We start from the raw sequence: 16,004 nt of genomic DNA on the forward strand, positions 1-16,004 counted from the left end.
TCTTGTGTATACATGCGGTAGATTGCCATCACAACTGTTCAGCATATCTGTTGTTGTTTGGATAATCAGCGACTCGAGATAAAGGCGCGATGCTTGATTGTTTTCTTTTGCAAGGTCACGTGCCTGTTCCCAGTCAGTGTGGTGGCCGGTAGATACCGAGTGTTCGGCAAGTGCGTTTGAAGCCACCCGTCGATTCCTCACGTCATTCTGGTGGTCTCGAAATCTTCGTGCGAAATCCCTGGACTCACTGATGTACACAGCTGCGCAGTCAGCACATGGAATTGTGTATGCGACGTCAGGAAACTTCTCCTTCTTCACTGGATCCTTCACTTGCACCAATTCATTCCGAAGTTTGCGAGCTGTAACATGCACCATCTGTATGTCGTAGCGACGCAGTATGCGCGCCAGCGTCTCACTGACCACTGGGACATACGGAATTGAAGCCTGTTTTTGACTGCCTGGGGTAGGGGGCAATGCAGGACAAGCGAGCTGGCGCTCCACGGAGTCAATAAAATGCCTTGGGGAGCCACATGCAGACAAATGTGACGTGGGTGCAACGAGTCAGCAGCCTTGTCTTCGCTTTTCGTGCCTTTCTTTTCTACGGAGGAACAAGGCATCCACGGAATGCTTTTGGGAAATGGGGTGGACGGAAGTAAAATGAAGGTAGTGACTGGTATGAGTTGGTTTCCTGTACACGTTGAAGGTTAGTCCTGAAGACTCACGGGACATGAGTACATCCAAGGATGGAAGGCAGCCATTGACTTTTTCTTCAGCGGTAAACTGTACTGCTGGTTCTATGCTGTTAGGTGTAGGGTGAAGGCATCCAGGGATTCTTTCTTCAGGACACAAAAGCAATCGTCCACATACCTCAGAAAAACTTTGGGGGATATGTGAATGATGCAAGTGCATGAGTTTGAACAATGCAAGTGTGCGAACGATGCATGTGTAAACGATGCAAGTGCACAGCTATCGAGGTCGCTGTCGCTTGCGTATGCAGGGTAAGAGATGGAGAGCGGAGGGGGGACATTCCATTGAATAATATATTTCAGGTATTCCATAAGGAGAGCCAGGATGAACGTAGAGCAGAACCCCCACCAGATAGGACCGAAGCGAGGAGGGAATGTCTAGGGGTGCAACGGATAGATCACGCCGAACGTAGATAGAAGAGAGAGGGGTAGAACTTCTGGAGTGAAATGCCCAGTAGCCAGGAACATTGCTACAGGAGTGAGTTTCATGAAGGAGGAGAAAGCGGGGCAGAAAGGGAAGAGTAAGAAGATATTGGTGTAATGGAGTGCGGTTAGTAGTGAGATTGCGAGAGTTCCGTTGAATGATATTGGAGGTCTTTCATAAGGAGAGCCAGGATGAGGTGAGCTTGAGGAACGTAGAGCAGAACCCCCGCCAGATAGGACCGAAGAGAGGAGGGAATGTCTAGGGGTGCAACTGATAGATCACGCCAACATAGATAGAAGAGAGAGGGTTCGAAGTTCTGGAGTGAAATGCCCAGTAGCCAGGAACATTGCTACAGGAGTGAGTTTCATGAAGGAGGAGAAAGCGGGGCAGAAAGGGAAGAGTAAGAAGATATTGGTGTAATGGAGTGCGGTTAGTAGTGAGATTGCGAGAGTTCCATAGAATGATATTGGAGGTCTTTCATAAGGAGAGCCAGGATGAGGTGAGCTTGAGGAACGTAGAGCAGAACCCCCGCCAGATAGGACCGAAGAGAGGAGGGAATGTCTAGGGGTGCAACTGATAGATCACGCCAACATAGATAGAAGAGAGAGGGTTCGAAGTTCTGGAGTGAAATGCCCAGTAGCCAGGAACATTGCTACAGGAGTGAGTTTCATGAAGGAGGAGAAAGCGGGGCAGAAAGGGAAGAGTAAGAAGATATTGGTGTAATGGAGTGCGGTTAGTAGTGAGATTGCGAGAGTTCCATTGAATGATATTGGAGGTCTTTCATAAGGAGAGCCAGGATGAGGTGAGCTTGAGGAACGTAGAGCAGAACCCCCGCCAGATAGGACCGAAGAGAGGAGGGAATGTCTAGGGGTGCAACTGATAGATCACGCCAACATAGATAGAAGAGAGAGGGTTCGAAGTTCTGGAGTGAAATGCCCAGTAGCCAGGAACATTGCTACAGGAGTGAGTTTCATGAAGGAGGAGAAAGCGGGGCAGAAAGGGAAGAGTAAGAAGATATTGGTGTAATGGAGTGCGGTTAGTAGTGAGATTGCGAGAGTTCCGTTGAATGATATTGGAGGTCTTTCATAAGGAGAGCCAGGATGAGGTGAGCTTGAGGAACGTAGAGCAGAACCCCCGCCAGATAGGACCGAAGAGAGGAGGGAATGTCTAGGGGTGCAACTGATAGATCACGCCAACATAGATAGAAGAGAGAGGGTTCGAAGTTCTGGAGTGAAATGCCCAGTAGCCAGGAACATTGCTACAGGAGTGAGTTTCATGAAGGAGGAGAAAGCGGGGCAGAAAGGGAAGAGTAAGAAGATATTGGTGTAATGGAGTGCGGTTAGTAGTGAGATTGCGAGAGTTCCATTGAATGATATTGGAGGTCTTTCATAAGGAGAGCCAGGATGAGGTGAGCTTGAGGAACGTAGAGCAGAACCCCCGCCAGATAGGACCGAAGAGAGGAGGGAATGTCTAGGGGTGCAACTGATAGATCACGCCAACATAGATAGAAGAGAGAGGGTTCGAAGTTCTGGAGTGAAATGCCCAGTAGCCAGGAACATTGCTACAGGAGTGAGTTTCATGAAGGAGGAGAAAGCGGGGCAGAAAGGGAAGAGTAAGAAGATATTGGTGTAATGGAGTGCGGTTAGTAGTGAGATTGCGAGAGTTCCATAGAATGATATTGGAGGTCTTTCATAAGGAGAGCCAGGATTAGGTGAGCTTGAGGAACGTAGAGCAGAACCCCCGCCAGATAGGACCGAAGAGAGGAGGGAATGTCTAGGGGTGCAACTGATAGATCACGCCAACATAGATAGAAGAGAGAGGGTTCGAAGTTCTGGAGTGAAATGCCCAGTAGCCAGGAACATTGCTACAGGAGTGAGTTTCATGAAGGAGGAGAAAGCGGGGCAGAAAGGGAAGAGTAAGAAGATATTGGTGTAATGGAGTGCGGTTAGTAGTGAGATTGCGAGAGTTCCGTTGAATGATATTGGAGGTCTTTCATAAGGAGAGCCAGGATGAGGTGAGCTTGAGGAACGTAGAGCAGAACCCCCGCCAGATAGGACCGAAGAGAGGAGGGAATGTCTAGGGGTGCAACTGATAGATCACGCCAACATAGATAGAAGAGAGAGGGTTCGAAGTTCTGGAGTGAAATGCCCAGTAGCCAGGAACATTGCTACAGGAGTGAGTTTCATGAAGGAGGAGAAAGCGGGGCAGAAAGGGAAGAGTAAGAAGATATTGGTGTAATGGAGTGCGGTTAGTAGTGAGATTGCGAGAGTTCCATAGAATGATATTGGAGGTCTTTCATAAGGAGAGCCAGGATGAGGTGAGCTTGAGGAACGTAGAGCAGAACCCCCGCCAGATAGGACCGAAGAGAGGAGGGAATGTCTAGGGGTGCAACTGATCGATCACGCCAACATAGATAGAAGAGAGAGGGTTCGAAGTTCTGGAGTGAAATGCCCAGTAGCCAGGAACATTGCTACAGGAGTGAGTTTCATGAAGGAGGAGAAAGCGGGGCAGAAAGGGAAGAGTAAGAAGATATTGGTGTAATGGAGTGCGGTTAGTAGTGAGATTGCGAGAGTTCCGTTGAATGATATTGGAGGTCTTTCATAAGGAGAGCCAGGATGAGGTGAGCTTGAGGAACGTAGAGCAGAACCCCCGCCAGATAGGACCGAAGAGAGGAGGGAATGTCTAGGGGTGCAACTGATAGATCACGCCAACATAGATAGAAGAGAGAGGGTTCGAAGTTCTGGAGTGAAATGCCCAGTAGCCAGGAACATTGCTACAGGAGTGAGTTTCATGAAGGAGGAGAAAGCGGGGCAGAAAGGGAAGAGTAAGAAGATATTGGTGTAATGGAGTGCGGTTAGTAGTGAGATTGCGAGAGTTCCATAGAATGATATTGGAGGTCTTTCATAAGGAGAGCCAGGATGAGGTGAGCTTGAGGAACGTAGAGCAGAACCCCCGCCAGATAGGACCGAAGAGAGGAGGGAATGTCTAGGGGTGCAACTGATAGATCACGCCAACATAGATAGAAGAGAGAGGGTTCGAAGTTCTGGAGTGAAATGCCCAGTAGCCAGGAACATTGCTACAGGAGTGAGTTTCATGAAGGAGGAGAAAGCGGGGCAGAAAGGGAAGAGTAAGAAGATATTGGTGTAATGGAGTGCGGTTAGTAGTGAGATTGCGAGAGTTCCATTGAATGATATTGGAGGTCTTTCATAAGGAGAGCCAGGATGAGGTGAGCTTGAGGAACGTAGAGCAGAACCCCCGCCAGATAGGACCGAAGAGAGGAGGGAATGTCTAGGGGTGCAACTGATAGATCATGCCAACATAGATAGAAGAGAGAGGGTTCGAAGTTCTGGAGTGAAATGCCCAGTAGCCAGGAACATTGCTACAGGAGTGAGTTTCATGAAGGAGGAGAAAGCGGGGCAGAAAGGGAAGAGTAAGAAGATATTGGTGTAATGGAGTGCGGTTAGTAGTGAGATTGCGAGAGTTCCATTGAATGATATTGGAGGTCTTTCATAAGGAGAGCCAGGATGAGGTGAGCTTGAGGAACGTAGAGCAGAACCCCCGCCAGATAGGACCGAAGAGAGGAGGGAATGTCTAGGGGTGCAACTGATAGATCACGCCAACATAGATAGAAGAGAGAGGGTTCGAAGTTCTGGAGTGAAATGCCCAGTAGCCAGGAACATTGCTACAGGAGTGAGTTTCATGAAGGAGGAGAAAGCGGGGCAGAAAGGGAAGAGTAAGAAGATATTGGTGTAATGGAGTGCGGTTAGTAGTGAGATTGCGAGAGTTCCATAGAATGATATTGGAGGTCTTTCATAAGGAGAGCCAGGATGAGGTGAGCTTGAGGAACGTAGAGCAGAACCCCCGCCAGATAGGACCGAAGAGAGGAGGGAATGTCTAGGGGTGCAACTGATCGATCACGCCTAACATAGATAGAAGAGAGAGGGTTCGAAGTTCTGGAGTGAAATGCCCAGTAGCCAGGAACATTGCTACAGGAGTGAGTTTCATGAAGGAGGAGAAAGCGGGGCAGAAAGGGAAGAGTAAGAAGATATTGGTGTAATGGAGTGCGGTTAGTAGTGAGATTGCGAGAGTTCCGTTGAATGATATTGGAGGTCTTTCATAAGGAGAGCCAGGATGAGGTGAGCTTGAGGAACGTAGAGCAGAACCCCCGCCAGATAGGACCGAAGAGAGGAGGGAATGTCTAGGGGTGCAACTGATAGATCACGCCAACATAGATAGAAGAGAGAGGGTTCGAAGTTCTGGAGTGAAATGCCCAGTAGCCAGGAACATTGCTACAGGAGTGAGTTTCATGAAGGAGGAGAAAGCGGGGCAGAAAGGGAAGAGTAAGAAGATATTGGTGTAATGGAGTGCGGTTAGTAGTGAGATTGCGAGAGTTCCATAGAATGATATTGGAGGTCTTTCATAAGGAGAGCCAGGATGAGGTGAGCTTGAGGAACGTAGAGCAGAACCCCCGCCAGATAGGACCGAAGAGAGGAGGGAATGTCTAGGGGTGCAACTGATAGATCACGCCAACATAGATAGAAGAGAGAGGGTTCGAAGTTCTGGAGTGAAATGCCCAGTAGCCAGGAACATTGCTACAGGAGTGAGTTTCATGAAGGAGGAGAAAGCGGGGCAGAAAGGGAAGAGTAAGAAGATATTGGTGTAATGGAGTGCGGTTAGTAGTGAGATTGCGAGAGTTCCATAGAATGATATTGGAGGTCTTTCATAAGGAGAGCCAGGATGAGGTGAGCTTGAGGAACGTAGAGCAGAACCCCCGCCAGATAGGACCGAAGAGAGGAGGGAATGTCTAGGGGTGCAACTGATAGATCACGCCAACATAGATAGAAGAGAGAGGGTTCGAAGTTCTGGAGTGAAATGCCCAGTAGCCAGGAACATTGCTACAGGAGTGAGTTTCATGAAGGAGGAGAAAGCGGGGCAGAAAGGGAAGAGTAAGAAGATATTGGTGTAATGGAGTGCGGTTAGTAGTGAGATTGCGAGAGTTCCATTGAATGATATTGGAGGTCTTTCATAAGGAGAGCCAGGATGAGGTGAGCTTGAGGAACGTAGAGCAGAACCCCCGCCAGATAGGACCGAAGAGAGGAGGGAATGTCTAGGGGTGCAACTGATAGATCACGCCAACATAGATAGAAGAGAGAGGGTTCGAAGTTCTGGAGTGAAATGCCCAGTAGCCAGGAACATTGCTACAGGAGTGAGTTTCATGAAGGAGGAGAAAGCGGGGCAGAAAGGGAAGAGTAAGAAGATATTGGTGTAATGGAGTGCGGTTAGTAGTGAGATTGCGAGAGTTCCATTGAATGATATTGGAGGTCTTTCATAAGGAGAGCCAGGATGAGGTGAGCTTGAGGAACGTAGAGCAGAACCCCCGCCAGATAGGACCGAAGAGAGGAGGGAATGTCTAGGGGTGCAACTGATAGATCACGCCAACATAGATAGAAGAGAGAGGGTTCGAAGTTCTGGAGTGAAATGCCCAGTAGCCAGGAACATTGCTACAGGAGTGAGTTTCATGAAGGAGGAGAAAGCGGGGCAGAAAGGGAAGAGTAAGAAGATATTGGTGTAATGGAGTGCGGTTAGTAGTGAGATTGCGAGAGTTCCGTTGAATGATATTGGAGGTCTTTCATAAGGAGAGCCAGGATGAGGTGAGCTTGAGGAACGTAGAGCAGAACCCCCGCCAGATAGGACCGAAGAGAGGAGGGAATGTCTAGGGGTGCAACTGATAGATCACGCCAACATAGATAGAAGAGAGAGGGTTCGAAGTTCTGGAGTGAAATGCCCAGTAGCCAGGAACATTGCTACAGGAGTGAGTTTCATGAAGGAGGAGAAAGCGGGGCAGAAAGGGAAGAGTAAGAAGATATTGGTGTAATGGAGTGCGGTTAGTAGTGAGATTGCGAGAGTTCCATTGAATGATATTGGAGGTCTTTCATAAGGAGAGCCAGGATGAGGTGAGCTTGAGGAACGTAGAGCAGAACCCCCGCCAGATAGGACCGAAGAGAGGAGGGAATGTCTAGGGGTGCAACTGATAGATCACGCCAACATAGATAGAAGAGAGAGGGTTCGAAGTTCTGGAGTGAAATGCCCAGTAGCCAGGAACATTGCTACAGGAGTGAGTTTCATGAAGGAGGAGAAAGCGGGGCAGAAAGGGAAGAGTAAGAAGATATTGGTGTAATGGAGTGCGGTTAGTAGTGAGATTGCGAGAGTTCCATAGAATGATATTGGAGGTCTTTCATAAGGAGAGCCAGGATGAGGTGAGCTTGAGGAACGTAGAGCAGAACCCCCGCCAGATAGGACCGAAGCGAGGAGGGAATGTCTGGGGGTGAAACTGATCGATCACGCCTAACATAGATAGAAGAGAGAGGGTTCGAAGTTCTGGAGTGAAATGCCCAGTAGCCAGGAACATTGCTACAGGAGTGAGTTTCATGAAGGAGGAGAAAGCGGGGCAGAAAGGGACGAGTAAGAAGATATTGGTGTAATGGAGTGCGGTTAGTAGTGAAATTGCGAGAGTTCCATTGAATGATATTGGAGGTCTTTCATAAGGAGAGCCAGGATGAGGTGAGCTTGAGGAACGTAGAGCAGAAACCCCGCCAGATAGGACCTAAGCGAGGAGGGAATGTCTAGGGGTGTAACTGATAGATCATGCTGAACGTAGATAGAAGAGAGAGGGTTCGAAGTTCTGGAGTGAAATGCCCAGTAGCCAGGAACATTGCTACAGGAGTGAGTTTCATGAAGGAGGAGAAAGCGGGGCAGAAAGGGACGAGTAAGAAGATATTGGTGTAATGGAGTGCGGTTAGTAGTGAAATTGCGAGAGTTCCATTGAATGATATTGGAGGTCTTTCATAAGGAGAGCCAGGATGAGGTGAGCTTGAGGAACGTAGAGCAGAAACCCCGCCAGATAGGACCTAAGCGAGGAGGGAATGTCTAGGGGTGTAACTGATAGATCATGCTGAACGTAGATAGAAGAGAGAGGGTTCGAAGTTCTGGAGTGAAATGCCCAGTAGCCAGGAACATTGCTACAGGAGTGAGTTTCATGAAGGAGGAGAAAGCGGGGCAGAAAGGGAAGAGTAAGAAGATATTGGTGTAATGGAGTGCGGTTAGTAGTGAGATTGCGAGAGTTCCATTGAATGATATTGGAGGTCTTTCATAAGGAGAGCCAGGATGAGGTGAGCTTGAGGAACGTAGAGCAGAACCCCCGCCAGATAGGACCGAAGCGAGGAGGGAATGTCTAGGGGTGCAACTGATAGATCACGCCAACATAGATAGAAGAGAGAGGGTTAGAAGTTCTGGAGTGAAATGCCCAGTAGCCAGGAACATTGCTACAGGAGTGAGTTTCATGAAGGAGGAGAAAGCGGGGCAGAAAGGGAAGAGTAAGAAGATATTGGTGTAATGGAATGCGGTTAGTAGTGAGATTGCGAGAGTTCCATTGAGTGATATTTGAGGTCTTTCATAAGGAGAGCCAGGATGAGGTGAGCTTGAGGAACGTAGAGCAGAACCCCCGCCAGATAGGACCGAAGCGAGGAGGGAATGTCTGGGGGCGAAACTGATCGATCACGCCTAACATAGATAGAAGAGAGAGGGTTCGAAGTTCTGGAGTGAAATGCCCAGTAGCCAGGAACATTGCTACAGGAGTGAGTTTCATGAAGGAGGAGAAAGCGGGGCAGAAAGGGAAGAGTAAGAAGATATTGGTGTAATGGAGTGCGGTTAGTAGTGAGATTGCGAGAGTTCCATTGAATGATATTGGAGGTCTTTCATAAGGAGAGCCAGGATGAGGTGAGCTTGAGGAACGTAGAGCAGAACCCCCGCCAGATAGGACCGAAGCGAGGAGGGAATGTCTAGGGGTGCAACTGATAGATCACGCCAACATAGATAGAAGAGAGAGGGTTAGAAGTTCTGGAGTGAAATGCCCAGTAGCCAGGAACATTGCTACAGGAGTGAGTTTCATGAAGGAGGAGAAAGCGGGGCAGAAAGGGAAGAGTAAGAAGATATTGGTGTAATGGAATGCGGTTAGTAGTGAGATTGCGAGAGTTCCATTGAGTGATATTTGAGGTCTTTCATAAGGAGAGCCAGGATGAGGTGAGCTTGAGGAACGTAGAGCAGAACCCCCGCCAGATAGGACCGAAGAGAGGAGGGAATGTCTAGGGGTGCAACTGATCGATCACGCCTAACGTAGATAGAAGAGAGAGGGTTCGGAGTTCTGGAGTGAAATGCCCAGTAGCCAGGAACATTGCTACAGGAGTGAGTTTCATGAAGGAGGAGAAAGCAGGGCAGAAAGGGAAGAGTAAGAAGATATTGGTGTAATGGAGTGCGATTAGTAGTGAGATTGCGAGAGTTCCGTTGAATGATATTTGAGGTCTTCCATAAGGAGATTTAGGTAGGGGAGTCGCGATGGGATGAGCCATCACGTTTCTTGGCGGGTGGGGAAAGAGAGTCTGTGATTGCATATAGGGCTGAAGGGTGGAAATCATTGTGAGGATGCATTCCAGCTAGACATTGACGTGGGCGTCAAAGCGATTGAATTTGTCGTGGAGCTGGGTGATAGCCTCCTCATGCTTTTAGAGGCGATGATCAAGTTCAGATTGGTGGGTGAGACAATCTGCAACGACATTCTCCATGTTAGAAAATTTAGAATCAATAGTGGGGAGAAGGTGATCCATGCAAGCCTCGAGCGTATCGAGGTGGCGATCGATGGAGTTGAGGTTTTGTAGCGATAACTACATTACGGTAGCATTTCGAGCCTTCAGCGTGGCGGTGGCACGTGACTGTGGAGGCGGCGCGACTGCCACGTGGTCACGTGGTTGGTCACATGACCAGCCACGTGGTGCGGAGCAGCTGCTGCTGCCGACGGCACGGCGTGCTGGCGAAACCGAGCTGCAACAGCTGTGCGCATGCACCGTGTCGAGTGGGATGAAGAGGAAGAAGGAACGCCCTGCGGAGACATTGACGTGGTCGTCAAAGCGATTGAATTTCTCGTGGAGCTGGGTGATAGCCTCCTCATGCTTTTAGAGGCGATGATCAAGTTCAGATTGGTGGGTGAGACAATCTGCAACGACATTCTCCATGTTAGAAAATTTAGAATCAATAGTGGGGAGAAGGTGATCCATGCGAGCCTCGAGCGTATCGAGGTGGCGATCGATGGAGTTGAGGTTTTGTAGCGATAACTACATTACGGTAGCATTTCGAGCCTTCAGCGTGGCGGTGGCACGTGACTGTGGAGGCGGCGCGACTGCCACGTGGTCACGTGGTTGGTCACATGACCAGCCACGTGGTGCGGAGCAGCTGCTGCTGCCGACGGCACGGCGTGCTGGCGAAACCGAGCTGCAACAGCTGTGCGCATGCACCGTGTCGAGTGGGATGAAGAGGAAGAAGGAACGCCCTGCGGAAGGAGCGGCGAAAGACTGACTTTGCAATTCAGCTGAGCAAGTTCCACCCGGCCAGCTATAGCTATCGCGCCACTCCAGGTTTAATCAGAGCTAAACCACTGCTAATTTTTGTTTGAGGGGGCGAATGGCTAGCTCAAGGCTAACCACATGGAGCTCGAGGTCGCGGAAGCGTTCATCAATAGAGGACGGAGGTGGGGAAACTGAGGAGATGAGATACAGTGGAGATAATCGGAGAGAGCAATGTGGCGTGAGAATTGGACTGGTTGGAGACTGACAAGGTAGTGAAAATTGAACTTTGTGTTGAGGCCAGGAGGGTGTCTGTGCTACTGCCGCATACAAGCCGGGTGGGGAGTATATTGTGTCCTCAATAAGAAGAGCATAGGTGCACAGCAGAGGGGTTGTGGAGGAGGTGGCTGAATGGCCTGGAGGAGGATGACATGTTGTTGGCAGGCATTTTTTGTTCACTCCTTATTTTTCTGCTTATAGTAGGGACAGGTACGGTAGCGTCAATCTGACAGTGCTGGCATCAGGGTGGACAGCAGGAGGCGGGGGAGACGTGCACTTAGGGTACTTAGCAGTGGCACAAGAGCATTGATGTGGCAGTGGCCTATCTCAAGACAGCGGGTGTATGCAGGAATCCGGGGTTTGTGAGGGTGGCAGCGAAACGTGGCATGACGAAAATAGACAGTATGGGGCATGACAGTGCCAGCGAAGGTAATGAGTACAGTTTCGGTAGACCCCATTTTGCGCTCGCTGATGATGTCGGCAGTGTACATCTTTAAATCCTGATTCATTTTATCTTGGGCACCACATGAAGGCAATGTATAATCAGTTGTGGTTGGGCTCAATATTCACTATATGCTGCTATATGCTGTGGAGAAATTGAGCTTGTGGGAGTTGAAAACTTGGGCAGAAACATCCACAAGTGTTCTTTTTTTTTTTTTGTGTGTGTGTGGGGCTAGTTTCTTTTGTGGCTAAATTGTTTTTCACATTTACTGATATGCATTTTTACTGTACACCTTGTGCCTGCTGTGTAGAAAGGGAAAGTTTATTGTTAGGTCCTGTGCTTGTGGAAGATTCAAATTGCCCATTTCATTTTTGCACTGCAGGTGTGGATCCCGTGGTGCAGGGCAAGACTCGTGCTGAGCAGTTCTATCGAGGCGACACTCAGGGCAAGAAGGTGTGCTTGAGCGGAATTATGGTGGCTGAATTCCTGCACTATGGTTTATTGCAGATTCATTTCCAGCACTCTGCCTTCTGACACTGTGGTGCAGGGGTTCTCAAACTTGTTGGGGCTCCCAGAGCACCTGAATCCTTGTGTGTCTCGACCATTTTCCTTTACCCACCTCTTTGTGCGGCTAATCACATTGTAATGGCTTATTGCTTACTCTGTTAGTGTACAGGTGGTCATAATTTTAGCATTCCTTGAGGGGACATTTCTGCATACTCCTTCTTGCATGCATGTCGGGCTGGATGGAATGGGAGCCAAGACATGGGGTTTTCCAGCACATTTTGAAAGCTATCGGGTGTTTCCTATGGATAAAAAGATCTAGAACCCCTGCTGTGGTGGTAACTTCTGTTGTTGGCAGTTTTGAGAAGTTGAGGCTGCTGCATTCTACGGAGCATTGCAGTTAATTTTTGTTTTTAGGCTTTTTTTTTATTTCTGTGGCTTCCAGAATATGCATTGAATGATGCAGGGTTTTATGCACCGTTTGCCCTGTTTGTGTATAACTTGGAGGTCTTGTTCTAAGTTTCTTCTTATTGTCTTTGATGCACTCTTCGGTGATGAGTGCATGCTGTTTTCTTCTCCTTTCAGGTAATGAGTATTCTTCTGCATGGAGATGCAGCCTTTGCTGGCCAGGGCGTGGTCTACGAGACCTTCCATCTGAGTGACCTGCCAGACTACTCCACCCACGGCACGATTCACATTGTCGTCAACAACCAGGCAAGGCCTTGCTTGCTGGGTCCTGTAAACTAACTAGGGGGCACTGGTGCACCTTTAATCTCCAAAATGACAGACTCAAAAGATGCACATGCCTTGAGATACTGGTCAACCTGGTGATCTTAGTACACGTGCTGCTCGCATTCTGTTTAACCCAGGCAGAAACAAACAAGTGGCATGATGCCGACCAGAGCCAAAACTTCTTGTGGTAACCTGCTCATATCACATGAAAAGGGAAGCCCCCTTATACAAGTCAGATGCATGTACAGTCCAACCCCTCTACAATAAATGCCGCTGCAATAAAATTTCTGTCACAACGAAGTACTATTTCTGATTCCCCGTTGGCAAACCATATAAAGCAATGCAATTATTTCTCCCCACAATGAACAATTTTCAGAGCGCTCATCCACTGCAACGAAGTTTGCACGAGTAAGCACAGAGTCGTGTGGGTCCACCAAAAATGGCTGCCTATGTCACTTTACACTTTCATTGCTACTGTTGACATTCTCAGTGGAATCGGAATTAATGTGCCGACATGTGTGCATAACAATTTGATCTGGCGCACGACTGCCTGCGACAGTTTTCACGATGGCTCAGACTCCATGCATACGACTCGCGGCCGTTGGTGCGAGGTGCCTTTGACTGGCCCACTTTTTCGCTCGCTTCACTGATGAATGCGTGATGGAAATCAGTGGTATATTTATTTCAGTCTGAAGTTACTGTGTCTGCTTTAATAGATAACATTAGATCTCTCATGATAAACGGTGGCTAGTTTCAAAGAGCTTTTGCTGTGGCTTCAGTGCAGAGCACGTTAGTCCTAGTGACAACGGGCAAGCAGCGTGTAACTAGTCCGCTGTTGCTCAGCGTGCTGGCGGGTGGCACGTTGCAGGTTACATGCAGCTTGCTTGGTGTTGCTAGGTGTCGCTAGGTGCTCAGTCTCCAAAGCATCGATTTCAGTCTGCATGTAACGTGAGCCCACACGTGCCTCATGACACCGAAATGCCTTTAGGCAGCGAAGTCCCAGTAAAAACTCTCATATGATGATAGCAGGGGTGCTTTATAACGCAAGCAGAGAAAGAAAAAAAGAGCACTTTGTAGCCAGGGTAGCGGGTGTTTATTGCACAAATGCTTCCATTGTTCGAGACATCCGTAGTGCCATGAAAATCATGCTATGGTGCTGATTTCAGAACAGACCAAAAAGCGAAGCTGACAGATTTTTAAAAACAAACATTGTTCATAAGTTATCTAGTCCTGTCTGTCAATGTTCTAGTTCGATTTAACGTCAACGAAATATCCGCTTCAGTGAAATTTTACATGGGTCCCATGAATTTCATTGTAGCGGGATTCAAGAGTGTTGTTTAGTTCACTTAAAAGTTCAGGATGGCACAAATGAATGCTGCATGTTGGTCATGCTCATTACATTGTCGTATTGGTGATGTGGACGGACCAGAAGCAAAACAAACAGACTTATGTTGAAATTGAGAAACATTTGTGCAAGCTTGTACCCTTAAAAGGCACCAGTAGCAACACTTTCACTCGGAAGTCATCTAGATCACAACCTATCGCTCTTGGCGATGCTCTTTAAAGACAACTGCAAGCATTTAAGACAATGAACCTGCAACACCATGAGCAATCCGAAACTTGGGATGCCTCCTATGGGGGGCTCCAGAAGTATTTCATTTGTTTCTTGTACATGCATCAAGGCCCTATGAGGCTTAAAGATTTGTATAGCAGCAGAAATGAGTCAAAAGGAGCATAATTGAGAACCTGATACGTTCAGAGTTGGACACGTGAAAGCCAGACACAGAAATTGCGTTATTAAGCGTCTGAGAGAGTTCTGTTCAGTTAATTATTGTCTTGTTATAATGAAGACTCAAGTAGTCTAAAGATGTTAAGACTGATTAAAGCAGTTCTTGTCTGTAGCTAAGTGCGGCTTATGGATCATGCTGGCTATAACAGGCTTGAGTGTGGGAATGCATTGTTGTCTGTTGTAACAGTATTGGGAGTCTGCACAACACTTTTACAAAATTTTGGACACTAACAAGGTCTGTTGCAGTGGGATTTATGCTGTACGTATCCCCTTCAGTTGTGAGTGAACACCCAGTGAGAGGAAAATGTTCACATTTCCAGATTTTTGTAAGAAATGTGCTGAAAAAGTGTCCCAGTATTTCAGAGTGTCATAAGGGTATTCTGCAGTGTCCCAATGCTGTTCACTTGAAGCCTTTCACTACAGCACACCTCATAGCCACTCAGTTAGTTTGGCACTTGAGATTTTATGGCATTAATTGTTACTGGTGATGCCTCTGATGTGCAGATCGGCTTTACCACTGACCCTAGGGTGGCTCGCTCATCTCCATACTGCACGGATGTTGCCCGTGTGGTCAACGCCCCTATTTTTCACGTCAATGCTGACGACCCTGAAGCAGTTGTGCACGTGTCGACTGTGGCTGCTGAGTGGCGCAGCCGCTATGGGAAGGACTGTGTCATTGACCTGGTAAGAAAGCGATGGTGTGAAGCTCCTCTTGCATGGTAAGCTCTGGTTGTGGCAACCGGCTGGGCATTGTTACCAAAAGTCATCAACAAGACCAACATAACCAGCGAACACACATTTATGTCCACTTATGATGCAGTAGCTGATGTTACAATTGGCCAGGGAAGTTCATACTTGTTCAAGCTACAAGACATGTACATTGTAGTTCGGGGAGCACAAAAGCTGACTTAGTACCTTGAACTTGTGTACTAACTTGGTGAAGCAGTTTACAAAAGGCACCTATCCTTCACAGACTAGTATAGAGTAGGGTAAAAGTGTTTCACTAGGGTGTGACTTGTGGGATGCCACAATCCCCTGGCTGATCGGCCTTAGTTCTTGCTGGCCAAATTTCAAAATACAGTAACTTCTTTAAAGTGTACTTGCTTAAGCGTTAGTTCCGCTTATGTCTCTGCATGAAATCCCCGACTCAGCTTCCATTAGACCTCATGCATTTGGTGCTCGCTTACAACATAATCACTTACAGCAAACATCTCGGTTAGCGCGCCTGTCTTTCGTGCAGCAGCCGTGAACTATGCCGTGCATCGGAAGGAAACTTCATTAGTGCTCTTAGAGAGTAGATAGTGCCGGCACATCAGTACTCGTACGGCGCAGTACGCAACAAGCACACTTGCTGCTGCTGACATGCGGAAAGAGGGTGCTCTTTCCTCCCATCGCCAGAGGCACCAGCACACTCCTGCTGCCACCCAATCTGCAGGCGCTGGTGTCTGAGCAGTCATGTCCAAGTCCCGCGAATGTGCCCATTGCCATCGCTTATCATTGTCACGTGACTCTGCTTCTGTGGTAGCTCTGCAGTTTGTGTTGGCTGCAGCAAACTTTCGTTTTCTGCCATGGCCGCAGTCGCCATTGTCGCGCTGCTGGCTGACCGGTGTCACTGCACTGTTGTGATTCGGCCTCATGTCGTTGTGTTGTTGCATTACTAGTGTTGTCATGGATCGCACACTACTTCCTCTCGCAT

General features: G+C 48.2%; 1 protein-coding gene across 1 annotated transcript in view; it reads left to right on the forward strand.

Moving 5' to 3' along the window:
- Ogdh (oxoglutarate dehydrogenase Nc73EF) overlaps positions 1-16,004 on the forward strand; it is a 147,757-nt gene that overhangs the window by 52,354 nt on the left and 79,399 nt on the right. Inside the window, exons 9-11 of the mRNA XM_077650983.1 lie at positions 11,666-11,736; positions 12,373-12,501; positions 14,813-14,992. Of these exons, the coding sequence (XP_077507109.1) occupies positions 11,666-11,736; positions 12,373-12,501; positions 14,813-14,992 (380 nt within the window). The remainder of the gene's footprint in view (positions 1-11,665; positions 11,737-12,372; positions 12,502-14,812; positions 14,993-16,004) is intronic.

This window comes from Amblyomma americanum, chromosome 1 (genome assembly GCF_052857255.1).
Source record: "Amblyomma americanum isolate KBUSLIRL-KWMA chromosome 1, ASM5285725v1, whole genome shotgun sequence".
Lineage (NCBI taxonomy): Eukaryota > Metazoa > Arthropoda > Arachnida > Ixodida > Ixodidae > Amblyomma > Amblyomma americanum.